The 18887-nt window shown below is 37.6% G+C and overlaps 3 protein-coding genes across 4 annotated transcripts in view; 2 read left to right on the top strand and 1 right to left on the bottom strand.

The window, feature by feature from the left end:
- Positions 1-349: 349 nt before the first annotated feature.
- Positions 350-10648, top strand: LOC147524097 (LOW PSII ACCUMULATION protein (DUF1995)). Of its 2 annotated transcripts, XR_015218520.1 has the most exons (10): positions 350-609; positions 683-811; positions 6857-6904; positions 7003-7042; positions 7124-7224; positions 8838-9030; positions 9130-9228; positions 9576-9693; positions 9902-10083; positions 10450-10648. XR_015218520.1 is itself a non-coding variant. In XM_086601864.1 (9 exons), the coding sequence occupies exons 1-9, from the start codon at positions 541-543 to the stop codon at positions 10020-10022; spliced, it is 918 nt and encodes a 305-aa protein (XP_086457990.1). In that variant the 5' UTR covers positions 350-540; the 3' UTR covers positions 10023-10398. The 2 variants fall into 2 exon arrangements, 1 of the variants encoding a protein (XP_086457990.1); XM_086601864.1 differs by lacking the exon at positions 10450-10648 and having other exon boundaries at positions 9902-10398.
- Positions 10649-11219: 571 nt separating this feature from the next.
- On the bottom strand, positions 11220-13350 carry LOC147524096 (putative F-box protein At5g52610). The gene has a single exon (XM_086601843.1). It carries the CDS (start codon positions 13003-13005, stop codon positions 11887-11889), a length of 1119 nt encoding a protein of 372 aa, XP_086457969.1. The 5' UTR covers positions 13006-13350; the 3' UTR covers positions 11220-11886.
- A 3399-nt stretch (positions 13351-16749) lies between these two features.
- Positions 16750-18887, top strand: part of LOC147524094 (pyrophosphate--fructose 6-phosphate 1-phosphotransferase subunit beta-like) — a 33787-nt gene continuing 31649 nt past the window's right edge. The window contains exons 1-2 of the mRNA XM_086573604.1: positions 16750-16890; positions 17134-17208. Of these exons, the coding sequence (XP_086429730.1) occupies positions 16750-16890; positions 17134-17208 (216 nt within the window). The remainder of the gene's footprint in view (positions 16891-17133; positions 17209-18887) is intronic.

Below are 18887 nucleotides of genomic sequence, written 5' to 3'. Positions count from 1 at the left end.
ATGGGAGTGTTTTTGGTTATAGTATCACTTACAATTTTGTGTTATCCAACATTTAACTATAGAACTCAGTAAGTTGGAAACATGTGAGGGTGCCCAAGTGCTTATATCCAAGTTCATGCTTAAATATCCAAGCAATGCAATGTGGGATTATTATTCCCAACGCTCTCTCTCTCACTTCCTTCATCTTACTTTTTTTATTACGTTTTTGACACTAAAATGGTTGGTTGTGGAATGGAGTGGATCACACGCGTGGGCCCTGGCAGTTATCCATTATCATCTTAAGTGGATAAGCAGGTTTCGTATTCACCCGAATTTTTCTTTCATTAAATACGAAATATCCCCTGTCCGTAGGAGTATAAGATTCCACATAAACCCGTGACCTGTCATTTTGCTGACAGATACATATTGTGATCAACGGTTTTAATTAACAACCTCCTTGTAATATGCTGCACCCTGTTTCACTGAGTACCACGCCGCTTCAGTTCTTTTCGTTTTTTCTGTTATTTTTCCCAAGAAGAAGAAGAAGAAGAAGAGAAAGAGATGAGGTCATTTATCACCCCAACCTTATCTCATGCCATTCCACTCACACTTCCTACTCCGCCACATCAGGTAAGCTAAGTTCACTTTTGCTAAATTCGTCACACTAGTTTAGTTAGTTTTACTTTGATCAACTTTGATGTAGGTTCTCATTGCATCAAGGTTTCATACCTTGGGACGGAAACGGCCAACACGTGGCCGTGTTAGTAGTAGTACTACTTCAGTGGGGATAAATGTGTCATTTCCTGAAGACTACTATCAACTTCTTGAACAAGTATGACATTCTTTTTTTACTTTCTTGTATATAAGATTTTAGACTGCATATACCCCGTCTTTTTATTGTCTTATTACTATTTCAAGTTATTGCGTGATTTGCGTCAAAACTAATGTAGGACATTGAGTTACAAGTATACAAGACTGGTTAGGAAACATTTTTGTCTAGAGGGTGGATGTACGTACATCTCTGACTTACCTGTCCTCGATTCTTGGGGCATCAAGTTTAGACTAGGGGGAAAAAAGTCACTCTCAAAGAATGTGTACCCCACTGACCATGGGACTGTCAAGATAAACTGTGATAAGGCTTCTGCTTGTTTGGGGGGTGTTGAGGGATTCAGATAATCAAGCTAGTGTTGTTTTCTATGACCAAAAGCATAGAAGAGGAGACTACCTACATCGAATAATGTCAAGCCATAATGGAGAGTACTGAGATTGCAGTCACTAGAGGATGGACTTCAATTTGGATAATTGAGTCAGACTCAAGTGCAGCCATAACTGCATTTGGTACTGATCAGTTGCCACGGAGGATTCAAGCAAGACGGAACTTAACATTACAGGGTCAGAGAATAAGCTAGTCATTGTTATTATGACGTACTGTAGGGTTTTTACCGATATCTCATGCATGATTCCTATGATATGTATAATTACACTATATCACATGCATAAAATAGCGCAGCGGAAACAGAAGATCGTACCTTGGTCACAACTTTCAATTTGAAGTTCCAAACTTTGATCTACAGGAGAATATGATGTTCTTGGCACACTTAAGATCTTCTTCTTCTCAACTTAGCTGGAGTCAAGTTCCAACCACGAACGGGAAGCAATATTTGTTCACGAATCAAGAACCGACAATGGCTAGGGAGGCGACCATTAAAGGAGAGAGAGCTTTTCTTTGTTGGGATGATCAATATGTGAGGGGTGGGGGGTCTATTTATAGAGCTCTCCTACCTCCTCAATATCAGATAGGATAGAGTTCTATACTCATCTAATATCGATAGGATAGAGTCCTATATCGAGATAGGATAGAGTCCTATCTATCTAATATCGGATAGGATAGAGTCCTACACTCATCCTAATACACGGTGGTTATCCTTATCTTGGTGGGTGTTTATCCGAAATTTTTTTATTTCCAACATCTCCTATTAAGCACAACGGCGAAGAAGGTTTCTAAGATAAGCATTTAAGTAGAATGCTTTCGACCATTTGTGTGTCTCACACACGGCAAATGGTTCGTGTGACCCTAGCACACGATATCATGATATCTGTGAAGTAGCAAGTCGCAATGAAAATCAAAGCACCGCGGTGATCTATCATGAAAGTGATCTTAAAGAAGACGAATCCGAAAACCTAATATCCGGAGAGTGTGTGTATACCCCAAGATCTATTTGTTTCATCACTTTGACAAATAGCACTCATCCCTATGAGTCCACACTATAAAATCAAAAAACGTATCACATGATTCACAATTATCATCAATTGTCCTGGCCAGGTAGAATCCCAGTGATTGTGTGATAAACCTTCAATTTTTTTACTCTTTGCATGCAAGTCATTGTCGTCAGAGTTCTACCAACTTTCCAGTATGCATCAAGTCATCCTTTTAGTAAGAGTTTGTGGGGAGCAAACCAAAGTTATAAGTAGTCCTCTTATTTTCTTGACAAGGTCAAAAGTTCAAGGAGGGTATCATTCGATATGTCTTAAACAAAAAACATATCAATAGAGGTCACATAGCAAGAATTTTTAGGGATATTTATTTTCTTGCTCTCAGGTGGTCAACTATACACATGTTGTGTGAAAACATGTCATGACAAGAGTATCTAATTTGTTTACTCAACAATAGATATCTGTATGTCCACTCATACCATGCAAGTGTTGTCATTCCTAATGACAATTCCAAGGATACTTTGCTCCCACTTGGCAACAACCGTATGTAGGTTTAGACAAAATCTTCTCTATGAAGCCTGTTTCTTCTTATCCAATTATAAGAAGGGGCATGACTCGGCACTAGGTCCACCCTTCCCATAAGGTTTAGTGACTTGTCAAGCTAAACTTCCACTGTTTAAAATGGAAGTGACTGTTCATGTGAGTGAACCAGTCAACCCTACTGACATACATATGAGATGATAAACAGTATAATGAGAATGCAATCGATCTGGAAAGAATGCACGTTTATTCATTAAACCATCAAAGTGTTCTTAGCATAATCACATCCTCTTTAACCCAAGCATTTTTACATGTGCAAGGAAGAGTTCCTTTGGAATAGGTTTGGTCAGTAGATCCGCAACCATCTGATCAGTGGATATATGTTGTAGAACCACTTTCTTCTTCAGTATCATTTGTCATACGTTTCATTGCGACTTGCTACTTCACAGATATCATGATACGTGTGCTAGGGTCACACGAACCATTTGCTGTGTGAGACACACAAATGGCTGAGCATTCTACTTAAATGCTTATCTTAGAAACCTTCTTCGCCGTTTGTTGTGGGCGAGTGGGAGATGTTGGAAATAAGGCTGGATAAATTCCCACCAAGATAAGGATAACCACCAGGTATTAGGATGAGTGTAGAACTCTATCCTATCTGATATTAGATGAGTATAAGACTCTATCCTATCCAATATTGAGAAGGTGGGAGAGCTCTATAAATAGACCCCCCCACCCCTCACATATTGATCATCCCAACAAAGAAAAGCTCTCTCTCCTTTAATGGTGGCCTCCAACATTTTCTAAAGAAGAAACTAGTAATTTGTGGAGATTCCATAGGTGGTAACCTCCCTAGCCATTGTCGGTTCTTGGTTCGTGAACAAATGTTGCTTTCCGTTCGTGGTTGGAACTTAACTCCAGCTAAGTTAAGAAGAAGAAGATCTTGAGTGTGCCAAGAACATTATCTTCTCCTGTAGATCAAAGTTTGGAACTTCAAATTGAAAGCTGTGACCAAGGTATGATTTTCTGTTTTCGCTGCGCTATTTTATGCATGTGATATAATGTAATTATACATATCACAAGAATCATGCATGAGATATCGGTAAAAACCCTACATTGGATTTGGTTCCTCAGCATCGTCCCATGATCGATGTAGGAGAGATTTAAGTGGTCGAGCCTCATTCCTATCCTGAATAGGACTGGGGCTATTTGGTGTATATTCTGGTGATGGTGGCTCTGTCTTTATCTTATCAGATTTCAAGACAGTACGCTGCAAAACTCTCCTATATTGCTTTGCAGTCATGCGTTTCTTGGAAGCCCGTCTCTTAAGATCTAGTTCAATTTTCCTACAAGTCTCGGGTCTATGCGACTTAGGCATTATGCCTTAGTTTTTATATGACCGTTGATAGAAAACATAGAATTTTATTTACATGCAATAGTAAAAATCAAGATTTAAATAATTACTGCATGGTAAAAATAAACATCCTAATGTCAATTTTTAATCGTGGAAAAATAAAAAATTTCCACTAAAATAGCCAAATTATTTCCCATAAATAATTTATTTTTCAAAAAAAAATTAAACAATTTCTAATTAATTTTAAACAACCTAATTATTTAAAAATTAATTAAAAGATTTTGAAAAAAACAGTTTTCCAAAAAAAATGTAGATCACAAGATCAAAACTACAAACAGAAACGTGCAAACCATGGAAAACCTGGCTCGATGCTAATGTAGGGTTTTTACCGATATCTCATGCATGATTCCTATGATATGTATAATTACAATATATCACATGCATAAAATAGTATAGCGGAAACAGAAGATCGTATTTTGGTCACAACTTTCAATTTGAAGTTTCAAGCTTTGATCTACATGAGAAGATAATGTTTTTGGTACACTCAAGATCTTCTTCTTCTCAACTTAACTAGAGTCAAGTTCCAACCGCGAACGAGAAGCAACATTTGTTCACGAACCAAGAACCGACAATGGCTAGGGAGGTTACTACCTATGGAATTTCCACAAATTACTAGTTTCTTCTTTAGAAAATGTTGGAGGCCACCATTAAAGGAGAGAGAGCTTTTCTTTGTTGGGATGATCAATATGTGAGGGGTGGGGGGTATATTTATAGAGCTCTCCTACCTCCTCAATATTGGATAGGATAGAGTCTTATACTTATCTAATATCAGATAGGATAGAGTCCTACACTCATCCTAATACCTGGTGGTTATCCTTATCTTGGTGGGTGTTTATCCAGCCTTATTTTCAACACGTAAAAGTAAATTTTGCTACGGACCAAGCTTTTAAGTTTGGGGCAATCTTGAGTGTTAATGAGAGAATCATGTATGACGGAAAACCACCGTGGATATTAATGGATGGGGAGTACGCTACATGTCTTCCTTTCGATTTGGCTAGGATCATTAGGCTGCGGCTTTGGCCTGCCTAAAGGGTTCAAACACTGCATTCATTTCTTCTTTTCCCACAAAATTCTGCGTACCTAGCCAAAAAAAAAAGCATAGAAGGGATGAGGCTGTCAACATGGATGCAGTAACATATTGCTAATCAGTTATTATCAATCATGATAAGACGAGGAAGAAAAAAGAAAATTAATGATGAAGAGGTGGAGCGACACTTGGTATGATAAAACAGGCCCTTAACCAAGGCAAAACACAAAAAGCAAGAAAGGTAATGATCAAGAACGTTACATCCTGAAAATTTGGAAAGAGAAATATGGAGCTTGCACAAGGTTTTGCAAAAGTCTTTTAGAGCATCCTTCCTGCGACAGTGATGATGGTTTGCAAGTTGGAAGTGATGGAGGGAATGACAGAATCATCGTAAAGCGTAGAAGATAGCTGGAAGTAATAGCTGATTGATTAAACAATGGTGCTACTTCAACTGTAATCTAAACAAGTATATGGACCTTACTGTAGATATTAGAGGTAAAGGGGTTGGCTCAGTGTTTGACACAACGCCCCACCCCCCTAACAGAAAAAAAAAATAAAATAAAAGAAAAGAAGAAATGGTTGCACATGCGTCTATGACTTTTGTTTAATTTCCCAACTGTATTAAAATATTCAGAATTGCGTGTTATTTATTTTCGTTTTCTTTTGTTTTTGTTGCAAAAGTGATGGATGGATACTTAATCGAGTGAGGGAAGCGAACGATTTTGGGAGAAGGGGGGCTATGCGAGACAAAAACCAACTTGGTTGGTTTCTGTCTGTCTTCATCTTCTTTCTTATTTTTTTTTTGCCCAAATACCTTTCTCCTTCGCCCACCTCTCTCTCTCTCCCCCTGCATCACCCAACTCTCTCCCTCCGCCGCAGTTCCGCTCACTCCCCACTGCCACGCAGTATACTAGTATAACTTTACACTGCTAGGGTGCTAGCTGCGAATTGTTGTTAACGGAGAAAAATATGATACGTCCTTATTAGTTTTGGGTTTACAATAATAGAAACTGCCTAAAATATTTGGAGGTAGACTGGGCCTCAGTCTGACCCTCGGGAACTCTAACAACACTGATACATCTGTAGGAGGGAATTGCTTTGAACCAATTTGGTTCTTACTGGGTTTAGTTTTGATGTGATGGCATGATGATTCCTGACAATAAGAGGTAAGGAGTGGCCCAGTAGAGCTTCTTACAGTGTATAATAGAAGTGTTTTAGTACAAAGGCTGACATGCAATAGAATCATATTCAATCTCATAGAAAATGTTTAACCAAAATAGGTCATGTATGTATCAAATGGGCCGGGCGTGCTTTTGACGTTTTGCAATGGAATAAGTAAAGGCTTTATTTAACGTCATTGTCTTGTTCATTTTCATAGATTCCCTCAATTTTTTAGTTAAATCACCATTGATTTGCAGAGTTGCAAGCATAAGTTAGTCCGTATCGATTTTGGAGAAGTATTATGGATCCAAAGAACAATATCGAGTTTTGCACAATGTTCCAATCCACTAAGAGGGAAATGATGCAATAGAATAACAGAATACGTGTTATATACTTGGTATTTTCCTTGCATATGTCACTGTAAATTGTCTCTTAGTTCATCTCAAAAATTTATTTGTGTCTTCCCTTTGATGCTTCATTGGTCTAAGTACTGTGTAATTTGCTTCAGTTGTTTTTAACAGGCAAAAGTAGCTACTGAATTAGCTTTGATGGATGGAAAAAAATTGATGGTGAGTTCACTTAATGTATGCATATCAAAAACAAGTATTCCTCTTGTACGCACGATCACTATTTCCCAAATTCGTGACAGATGAATGTCTGCTAACAGGAGATCGAATTTCCTACTGCAGGACTTGAATCTGTACCAGGTTCTTTATTCTTTCTTTGTGATTGATGCTCTATTTGCAATTGATTTAGCTGCATTTTGCTCAAATATGGACTTGCATTAGGTGATGGTGAAGGCGGGATAGAGATGACTGGAAGCATGCAGTTGATTCGAGAATTTTGTGATTGCTTTGTTGCTCCAGAAAAAGCAACACGGACCAGAATTGTACGTGAATTTGTTTCTCTAGTGAAGTTTACTCTCTTTCCTTTTCATTTTTGGGATTTTGGAAAGATCAGAACATCAGATAGAGAATTTCCTTCTTTGAAGTCCTTGTTTTAGAGTTTTCTTTTCTGCTACTGCTGGTTAGTGCTTCTAATGTCACACCACGAAAAACTCCTAGCTAGTGCTTCTCATGTCACACCATGAAAAAAAATTAATATATGATCCGATCAACATTGATGCATCTCCAATGCTTATTAGCATTAGCATTACCCTTTGGTCAACGCTTAGATAGGGAATTTGGTACATGGCAAGAGAAGTGTTATTCATTGAGTTATAAATGATCTGTCTCTTCAAGCAACTATCTAGCTTCATTTCTACAGTATGTCCAAACTCCTTTTTTTTTTTTTTTTGTTTTCACTACCTTACTCTTATCGCTCTCTTTTTCTTTTTCAAATACATTACATGTTTTCTTACTTTTACTTTCAATTCTTATTAGGTTTTCTGAGTAGTCATCTTCTCTTTTGAGATGCTCTCATCTCGGAGACAACCTCCTCCACAGGCTTTAGTTTTTTTTTCTGAAAAGACAAGTATATAAATATATGTTGATGATCTCATATGTCCCCCTACTTATCTTCGTCCACAATGCGAGTGAGATCTTTGCAAGATTTCTACTTATATTACAAAAAGGAAGCCCTGAGGTCATTAACATATGTGACTTACTAGTATCAGCATGTGATTCAGGCATTCAGCCTCCAATGTTTAAACGTATCCTGCTAAGCTGTATTGCACGCAAAAAGTTTCTAACAATTATGTGCATGAGGAACAGTTCAGCCTCATGCACATAATGTGAGTGAGATCTTTACAAGATTTCTACTTATATTACAAAAAGGAAGCCCTGAGATCATTAACATATGTTACTACTTACTAGTATCAGCATGTGATTCAGGCATTCAGCCTCCAATGTTTAAACGTATCCTGCTAAGCTGTATTGCACGCAAAAAGTTTCTAACAATTATGTGCATGAGGAACAGTTCAGCCTCATGCACATAATGTCAGTGAGATCTTTACAAGATTTCTACTTATATTACAAAAAGGAAGCCCTGAGATCATTAACATATGTTACTACTTACTAGTATCAGCATGTGATTCAGGCATTCAGCCTCCAATGTTTAAACGTATCCTGCTAAGCTGTATTGCATGTGAAAAGTTTCTAACAATTATGTGCATAAGGAACAGTTCGTTAAAACCCCCCTATGTGCATTTGTGACTACAATTCTTTTTCTTTCTGAGAAGATTTGAGGTCTTGACATGAGGATGCCATAATTCAAACTTGTTTTTTGCATGATAACTGTTGTTCATTGTCAGAAGCTTTTCTTCTGATGCACTGGTTGCAATATGGCAACCATAACAGATCCTAAAAGGGTTATTTAATTGTTAGAATTCGATTTTAAATTTGTTGGGTGATTTCTCTCTGTTCACCATTCTTGTTGGATTTTCAGTTGCAACGGTTATGCTTATGCATAAGTAGCCTGTATCTTACATCATCTTCTGAAATTTTGTTCCTAAGTCAGCTGTCTTCCCTTGAACTAACTACTTTCCTGAAAATTATTATACAGTTTTTCCCAGAGGCAAACGAAGTGGAATTTGCAAGAAAATCAGCATTTGGTGGAGCCTCATTTAAACTTGACTATCTGACAAAGCCATCATTGTTTGAAGATTTTGGTTTTGTTACTAAGGTCAAAATGGTAGATCGTGTGAAACTGGAGGATGAGATGTTCATCGTTGCTTATCCGTATTTTAATGTCAATGGTATTTTGAATTGCCTTTGCTTGAATTATGATTGGAATCTATTATCTAAAGCTTTCACATATAGAGACAGCATATTCTGAATTATCTAAAATGATGCAGAAATGCTTGTTGCCGACGAACTTTACAATGAAGCTGTAGCAAACACTTCACGGAAAATGATTATATTCAATGGAGAACTTGATCGCATAAGAACGGGATGTATCCTTTTCCAATATGATATCATCATCCACAAAAGTTGAACGTGGAAAGATTATTGCTATGATTAAGTATATTTCCTTTCAAGTCTTTTGGACCTTCTTTTGGAAGCTGACAATTTCAACTGTTGTTTTTTGTGCCTTCTTTCTGAAAGCTAGAGATGATCTTCCTTAATAATCTACTTTGATGCTTTTTCGTTGCTTTGTCTTGTTTTGTTTTGTTTGTTTGTTTGTTTTCCCCCATGTCTTAAGTTAGCTTCTAGGAAAGAGTGTAACATCCACAAAAATTTCCTCCTGATTAGTGTCCTGTTTCTGGTATTTTAATGCTACTTGACCTGGAAATGAATTCAGATTATCCAGCCTTCTTCTATCCAAAGCTAGCAGCACTATGTAAAACCTTGTTCCCCAAGCTGGAGACGGTTTACTACATTCACAATTTCAAAGGGTTCAATGGAGGGACTCTATTCAGGTGTGTTTGACTTGTCATTCTTTTTTATTCCCCGAGTTATTTATTTTTCCTTTTACATTTTTGGAAGTATTATGATAGGACAATCTGAAAACAGTTGTTCTTCATAACCACTAGAAAATGAAAGTGTATTTTTTATTTTAGTTTATTTATTTATTTATATATTTTTATATATTTAATTAGGTAACAGGTCACTCATTTTATTTTGCAGGTGTTATCCCGAACCTTGGCAGGTCCTGCGAAAAATAAAGAACAAATATGTCTGTTTGCATCAGCAGGAAGTGATGCCATCGCTCAAGGAAGTTGCCTTAAATATTCTCCCATCATCTTGAATTCTGAGATTGCTAACATTTCGACTCAGTGTTCTCAGTTCACTAGGGCAGAAAGAATAAGGTATTTGATGGCAAAGAGTCCTCCTAAAAAGACCAAATTTATAATGATCTGTTGCAGGTTTAAGGTAGCAACATGTATAATTTGTCATGGAAAGGAATCCTATGTGTGGATTTCAATAAATCCTGTGCATTCAATATCATCCACGAAATAGAATACCACTACTTAGCTGCTCCTGTTTAGACAGCGTCTTGGTAGTGAATAACATATATCCAACTCAAGTAGCTTAAGTTGTATGTAGTGTTTCTTCTACATTATCTTGTTACTTTCTTTGGACCTTTCTCATGGTCTACTGAGAAATTTTTTAATTTCTTTCAATAAGTCTTGTCCTGCTTATCTATATGACCCTTTGATATATTTCTGCCATAGGAGCCAAGTACATGCTCACCGAGTTTAAAGCTTTATCATTATCATCAGCTTCTAGAGGATCGTTTGATGGACTCCTTTTCCCATGTGGAAGTTTCTTTTTTGTATGTTTCTGATTCATATATGTATTGCACTATTGCCTATATGTATTTTGTGATGAGATTCTTTTCCAGATTATGCATAATCTTATTACCATTTCAAAGATTTAAGAGCAGTTACCAAGTACTCAGGTTCTGTACAAGTATACCTACAAATATAGAAAAGAACAATGTACTTTATTATATTATTATTTTTTTTCTATTATGTATTTTACCGGGATGGTGTCGAGAGGAGAGGGTTTTTACACTTAGGAAATAGCTGTAACCTATGTCACGATGATTGCTTAGGTTGATCTCCAGCAATTCATACCAGGAAAACTTTCCGTGGCTGACCAGTATGTATAGAAAACCAGAATCTACAGTTACATTGAGCTCTGGATAGATATACCAGTACAAGGACAACACCATTGCCTATGAAAATCAGTTGAAATGAAGCTTCTTATAGCACATAATACAGCAGCTTATTGGTTGTTTAAGCTTAAGAAATCAAGGTGATGAGTAATGGCAACCAATTAGCAAGTTGGTTCATTAGCCTGAGCAATACACACATACTACGTGAGTCAGTCTTGGTCAATAGTAATGAGTAGTCCATAGTCAATACTTATAGTATCCCTTTCAGTATCAGAAGCCAAGAGCACTCTTTCTATAATATATCAAACTGAATACCAAAGACACATCGTCAAAAAAACTAGTCTCTTGTAAATCAACAGCACTATGTATCCATTTCTTACTTCACCTTGTCGTCCTTTACTAGACTTCAGCATTACCCCCACCACCTCGTCCTGCTTCACTACATACTTCAGCATCGCCCCAACCACCTCCTCCACCAGAGATGACAGGATTTCTTACTTGGAATAAGCGCAACTCCAACCTAATTCTCATTATAGGTTTGATCTGTGTTTTCCTGATGTTACTATGCATAGTCCTTCTTCTCTGGCCGTGGACAACAGACCCCAACGGGAAGAGATTGCGTGACACCATCACCTCCATGTCCTCATTCTGAGATGATCGTTAACTCTCACAGATGATGCTTTTGAAGTGAACAAGTTAGATGGATTTGATCCATAAGCTTCTTGTTGATAAGTAACTAGTAGTTAGATCTTTATATAAGCCTTTGCTGTGTAATGAAACTATAGGGTATTTGTAAACTTCTATAGATGGATTTGATCCATCAGCTTCTTATTGATAATTGAACTAATAGTTAGATCTTTACGTAAGCCTTTGCTCTGTAATGAAACTATAGTGTATTTATAAATTTCTATAGATGCAATGAGAAAGTTCATATACCTAATATAAACTGAAAAAACTGAGAGAATGTTTGAAACGTTGTATCGTACAAAGCTCATGTATTTCTTAAACTAACAAGGCTCTCCAGGTGTGGTTGAGCTAGGTTTGCATATACCGGTAGTCCAATGACTTTGGTTAATTTGATTAATTCACCCTGTGAATCGTAACAGCATATATAGGAATCCTGGTTCAATGTTGTGAAGATTCTGTCACTCTGTATGGCGTTTACACACCCTTTCATTCGATGCATGACTGGTAAACGAATAAGCTGGTGCACCCATACTTGTTTTTCGTAGTCGGCTAACACCCACAAGTTCAACACCTTCAGTTCTTTGGCAATATCACTTTCTATCAGCCACAGTCGACCTCGTAACTCACTTAGCAAATATCTCTTATTACTTTTCATAGCTGGATGTGTTATGATTCCGAATTTTTCACTCTCTACATTGAAAGTCGTTATGTAATTTGTTCTCTTTCCATTTTCATGAACAGCAGGCCTAGAGATAGACTGCCAATGGAAAGTGCCATTTAAATAAACGAGACATGACTCCCAAGGAACTGAATCAAAGGGATCACACTGGACCTTTCTCCATAATTTGGTCCCCAATCCCAAAGTTAAAACCTCTATTTCGGAGCAACCAAGTATTCCAGGCCAGTATACTACTTTGTACTTCTTCGAACAAGTGTCAAAGGCAAATCCAATCTTGTGGTATACTTCATACGGTGTTCCATGGCAACTGGATTTGGGCAGGGTTAAAGTTTCTCTGGTGACTGGGTTACACGCTTGTAACCGAGAACCTTTTCCAATGAAACATAACAAACCATTGCAAGAAGTTATAGCTCCTAGGGAGGAAACATCGTTGACTGGTGGAAGTACCTCAGTTGCAAACCCGTCTTTGTCAATTGAATAAAAACAAATGCTAGTTGCATATCGACAGGCTATTACCTCACTGAATCCTGCTATATTACTCTCTTTCTGAACGTGGCCCAAGTAAAGCTGGACGAAGGTTGGATCACGGATCAAGGAACACCAATGCTTGCATACACACTTACATCTCAACAAAGACTTTAGAGAAAGTCTAACAAGTATGTCGAGAAGGATATCGTCCGGAATTCTTACAACCAGCTTACTGCACCCTGCCCCCGTCTTTGTTGATATGAACGGCTTCTTCATATTAGAATATTAGAAGACAGTGAACTAGTGAAGATGGTTATCGAAGAAAGAGTTTTAGAATATTAGAGATGTTGAGACACCATAGAAATATTGAGGGGGTGAGCAGCCAAGGAGAAAAATTAAAAAATCGATAAAAACTAATCGATTTACCAGTAATATGTGATTAATCGGCCGAAATGATCGATATTGATAGCATAGGTACAAAGAGACATTGGGGATAAAGAGAGATGGTATTTGTAGGGGGATTGAGTATGTTTTATAGATTACCACTCTAATTTTTTGATGAGTATTGTAATAATTAAGTATTTTTTTTTTATTGTTTATGCAAAACAAAATTTTAACTTGTTGGCTTTTAAATTTCGTGTTTTTCATTAGAAATTGTGTTTTTGACACAAGTACTTATACTTTACATTAATTTACTAAAACAAAAGTTTGTTGCCTGACTAAAAAAACAACAGAAAGTGTCGGTCGAATCAAAGCGAAGCATGTGTATGTATTGACTTCTCTCTTGTTACGCTCAATTTTCTCCCGAACTAAAATATTGAAAAAGTCTATACACATCCTAGGGTCCACGGTGGCTCTCGGTCCATAATTCATAACTAGCATCTGTCCTGTGCAACGCATCAATTCGCCAAATTGTAAAGAACTAAAATGAAAATTGTTAAAAAAACTAACGAGAAATAATTTTTTGTGAATCTCTCGCTAAAAAAAGAGAAACAATTTTCTAAAAATGGGAAAGATATACAATTCCTATACATAAATTTTAGCTTTTAAATTAAGAAGACTATCCTACAATTATTGAAGAAGGAGGTGGTTCAATTTTAATAGAGATCAGGGGAGCCAATTGTAATTAATAAATAGGAGAGATGTAATTTAAATAAACGTGGGAGGTGGTTCTAAAATCTTAAAATTGAGAGATTAGAAATACATTGTTCGGTTGAGAAGTGTGGTTCCTACAAACCCAGCTATCATATAGTGTAGAGATTTATGATGTTGGAAGTTGGAACTTAACTTGTCACTATTTTTCTCACTGCTCTCTTAAATGAGCACAAGGAGCTGGTCCTCGTCATTTGGAGTAAGTGTGTGTGTTTTTTTTGTTACAATTTTTAAGGGCAGCACGAAGTAGATGCTGTTTTCACAAAGCAGGAAATCTATTGTCATGTTTACAAAGGTCCAATCTTTAGTTCTCGTATCACCTTTTCCACCGAAACATCATGATTTGAACATGAAATAATAATAGGGAATGTAAACAAAATGACAAGAGATTTATTAGAGGGTAATAAGTGTGTTATTGTATGTGTATTTCTTATTGAGTCAGGGAGTTTTGATGTTAGTGCTAGTTTTTAGAAGTCGGGTTGGGAGATAGGAGTGTTCTATATACCTAACAATGTATCCATTTTTGTTTTTGATTACAAGTGTTGTGTTAATTTAAACAAGTTACAAGGTACTAGATCAATTCCTCTAGTAATTTTATTCTATTTGTTTACCTAATAGGATCAACATGCGTGCCTGAAGCTGGTGGAACACGTTGCGCCTGTGGTCCTGTGGCCGAATCTCTGTCTCCTGACCATTGTCATGTTGGGTGTGCTCACATGGTAGGTCAACTCCTCTCATGTTCGAATCTCCATGCTGTGACCTTTGCTATGTTGGGTGCTCTCGCATGGCAGGTCAACTCCTTTCATGTTCAAATCTTCATGTCGTGACATTTACCATGTTGGGTGTGCTCAACTCCTCTCGTGTTTGAATCTCTATTTCGTGACCTTTGCCATGTTAGGTGCGCTCGCATGGCAGGTCAATGCCTCTCGTGTTCGAATCTCCATTTCGTGACCTTTGTCATGTTAGGTGCGCTCGCATGGCAGGTCAACCCGTCTTTCAATTTTTTTCTTGTGCTTTTGCAGATCTTGATTCAGAGTTAAGATTTTTCATCATGGGCATCTTTGATGATGAAAACTTGGGATTGTTTCCTTGGGTGTGGACGCCGTGAGCCATGGCAAGTTGTGCTTTTGGAATGTAAATCACAATCGAAGTATGTAGATCTTTGCTATATATGGGATGTGTTTGATAAAGAGTAAGTTTAATTTTGTGATTAATGTTTTTGGTTTTTGGTATTTGGGATTATGATGCATTTTAATGATTTTAAGTGTTTTGGGTTTGTGTTATACAGGCTAACAAGGAGTGCACATACCAATGTTAATAAAAATATCGAATGTCCGACTTGCATTTCACTAAATAAAATGTAAGCTTTTAGTTGTCTACCTATTGATTTGCTTTTGTTCACTGTTAGAGGTTGATTTCATATTCATGATATATTCATATTCACTATTATTTTTTCGGTTGTTTGGGATATTATTGAATTATGATGAGTTAAAGTGTTTAGGGTTTGGGTTTTACAAGCAAACATGGACTGTATAAATTTTTTTGGAAAAGATCAAAATGTGCGACTTGTATTTCGGTATACAATGGGACGTCATTTTATGCCAAATGACGCCGCTTGTTGGTGATGAATCTTTATTGGAATGAAACTTTGTGAGTTTTTATTTGTCTTCTTGTTCTATGTATAAGGAACAATATATTCATTTCTATTTTTGCTTAGAAGTATTGTGTCAATCTAAACAAGTTACAACGTACTTGTTCACTTCATATAGTGATTTGATTCTATTTGTTTACCTAATAGGATTAAAATGTTTGCCTGAATCTGGTGGAACATGTTTCGCTACTGGTCTCGTGGTCGAATCTCTGTCTTGTGACCTTTGCCATGTCAGTTGAGCTTGCATCAACACGCCTATGGTCCCATGGTTGATTCTTTGTATCGTGACCTTTGCCATGTTGGGTGTGTTCGCATGGCAGGTCAACCTGTCTCGTGGTCGAATCTCTGTATCATGATCTTTGCCATGTTGGGTGCACTCGCATGGCAGGTCAACCCGTCTCATGTTCGAATCTCTGTATCGTGACCTTTGCCATGTCGGGTGCGCTTGCATGGCAGGTCAACCCGTCTTTCGGTTTTTTTTCTTGTGATTTTGCAGATCTTGATTCAGAGTTAAGATTTTTCATCATGGGCATCTTTGATGATGGAAAGTTGGGATTGTTTCCTTGAGTGCGGAGCCATGACAAGTTGTACTTTCGGAATGTAAATCAGAATCGAAGTATGTAGATCTTTGCTATATATGGGATGTGTTTGTTAAAGAGTAAATTTGATTTTGTGATTACCGTTTTTGGTTTTCGGTATTTGGAATTATGATGGATTTTAATGATTTTAAGTGTTTTGGGTTTGTGTTATACAAGCTGACAAAGAATGTGCATACCAATGTTAATAAAAATATCGAATGTCCGACTTGCATTTCATTGAATAAAATTTGAGCTTTTACTTGTCTACCTATTGATTTGCTTTTGTTCATTGATCTCATATTCACGATATATGTGATTTGATAGTTTTTTTTTTTTTTTTTTTTTTGGTTTACTTTCAATTCAAATCAAATGCCAAGTTAACACCTGCACCATTAACAATATTTTGTTATTTTAGTAGTGTTGAATTATTTGTTGAATGTAAAAAATTATGGAGATTCATTATTAATATTTGTTTAAATGTAGACCTTGTATGCTCACATGTTATAATATTTTATTTTTTAGGGTTAGAAACAAATGCCACATTAATATTTATATCCAAACAAAAGATAAGTACAACAGAATGTAGACCTTACAATCATGATGTACATGTTATTGGGTAACTCTTTTGGGTTAGGTTAAATGGATGTCATCTACAATCTTTCAATTATCAAAATATTTGGTCTTTCTATTTTCTACAAGACTTGGAGATTGGAGACTGACATATCTGTGATTGCGAGTTTAATGGAAAAGATTGCTGCTAGATATGTGGAATATGTAGCTGTATTTAAATTGAGTAATTTATTATGTTAAAGCAACCGCATTATACGCATATGGAGTTCAATTTGGCAATTTATATTTGATTGTTCTGAGATAAGAATTTGTTTGGGGATAAGAAATTGTTGTTTGGTTTACAGTTTGGTCGCCTGCACTTTAAGTTTACTAGTTATTTTTCCACTTTGCATGATTGTTCATGTCTCGGTGATCAGAATTGTCTTTTTCTTGCGTATGTTCGGGTGGTAGTAGGTCAGGCTTGCTTCTCAAGATGCGTTGGAGTGTGCTTTGCAGATTCATCCAAATGTTACTATTATTGGAGAAGAGGTACTATTCCGGCCCCCACAAATGTGGCCCAATAAAAGCCCAATTCAATACAAGCCCATGCTCAAAGCTTATCTACAAAAAAGCCCACGCTCAGAGCCCATGCTCAGAGCTTATCTATAAAAATCCCACGCTTAGAGCCCATGCTCAGAGCTTATCTACAAAAAAGCCCACGCTCAGAGCCCATGCTCAGAACTTATCTACCATAAAGCCCACACTCAGAGCCCATGCTCAAAGCTTACATACCTACACGTAAAATCAATATCAATTGCGCACATGTTTCGCGAGTCAAACAACTTCTACCAACTTCATCCCACGATTGGACAATTCTCCTGCCAGTTCTCCAACATCATCCCACGAATGGACAGTTCTCCAACTTCATCCCATGATTGGACAGTTCTCCCGCCAGTTTATCAACTTCATCCCACGATTGGACAGTTCTCCAACTTCATCCCACGATTGGACAGTTCTCCCACCAGTTCTCCAACTTCATCCCACGAATGGACAGTTCTCTCACCAGTTCTCCAACTTCATCCCATGATTGGACAGTTCTCCCGCCAGTTCTCTAACTTCATCCCACGATTGGAATATTGGAGAACGAGGAAGTAACTATCACCAATCCTACCTATAAAATCCAACCTTCGTCATTTTTCCAGAACTACGCATCGAGACTTGATCCCAAGCAATACATTTGGGTACGTAGGCAACTTCAAAATCGAAGTCCAATCTCATCTTTTCCCAACCACCATCTCCTTCACCATCTCCAAAAAAACATTACTTCCGACCCTCAATTGGTGTGTTTTAGCAAATCTTGCTAAAACATATTTGGCGCCGTCTGTGGTCCTACCCTCAACCACAAAACAAAATTTACGTCAATGGCTTCTCGAAAAACAAACAACGGTGAAAGTATCCCTTTTACCGCTCAAGTTCAGCATTCACCTTCTGCTGGGAATTTACTTTCCAAGTCCAATGGTCCTCGGCCATCTGCGACTGAGAGAGTGGGTATTCATATATCCGATCCATCAACTCAGGTAGACTGTCGTCTCCGACAATTGGAGAGCAAGAATAACAATCTGAAAGAAACAGTTGCGTTAACTTCATGAAGATGATTTAGGGTCCATGGCAAAAAGTGTTTGGGATCGTTTGAACACTGAAGCATCTCTGTCAAAGACTCCGAGTACAAACTCCCGCACCAAGAGAAACCGTGCGAGTTGCTTACGAAAGGCTTCGCGCAAACATAATGTGCAATGCCGAAAGCCTACACTTTCTAGTGTAATCGTAAGCGAATCCACAAACTCCTCTGCCGACCTTGATGTCGACCACCCTGTGAGGGATCACCAACTCACAAAAGATCTCATGACGAAAACCGGTTTTGCCGATTCGAACCGTACTAAAGGAGATCGGCAAAATATCCATATAGGTCGGCAAGATAGACTACCCAACCAACGAAAAACCAATGAAGTTCCTACCCCAAGCTCTAGAAGGGGTAGGCTAGCCACTGCAAGTCCTCGTTGCAACAGCAGTATGCGCCGATCTCGACAGCAGCACTATTCACCAAGCAGTTCCAGTTCACAACCTAGTCGCTCAAGTTGTAGTCTCAATTCAAGAACTCATTGTCGGCCAAAGTATGTTGACAATGGTAGCCATGGAGATGGAGACTCACTTGCATCAGGTCAAGAAAA

This window comes from Coptis chinensis, chromosome 1 (genome assembly GCF_015680905.1).
Source record: "Coptis chinensis isolate HL-2020 chromosome 1, ASM1568090v1, whole genome shotgun sequence".
Classification (NCBI taxonomy): Eukaryota; Viridiplantae; Streptophyta; class Magnoliopsida; order Ranunculales; family Ranunculaceae; genus Coptis; species Coptis chinensis.
Note: the sequence above shows the minus strand (reverse complement) of the source record. Positions and strands in the feature narration are given on the sequence as shown.

Excerpts from the sequence above, each read along its gene's own strand:
- LOC147524096 (XM_086601843.1), bottom strand. The coding sequence starts at position 13,005 with ATGAAGAAGCCGTTCATATCAACAAAGACGGGGGCAGGGTGCAGTAAG.
- LOC147524097 (XM_086601864.1), top strand. The coding sequence starts at position 541 with ATGAGGTCATTTATCACCCCAACCTTATCTCATGCCATTCCACTCACA. Across the intron at positions 610-682 it reads TTCCTACTCCGCCACATCAG|GTTCTCATTGCATCAAGGTT; the intron begins GTAAGCTAAGTT and ends ACTTTGATGTAG. Across the intron at positions 9,694-9,901 it reads AATGGAGGGACTCTATTCAG|GTGTTATCCCGAACCTTGGC; the intron begins GTGTGTTTGACT and ends TTTATTTTGCAG.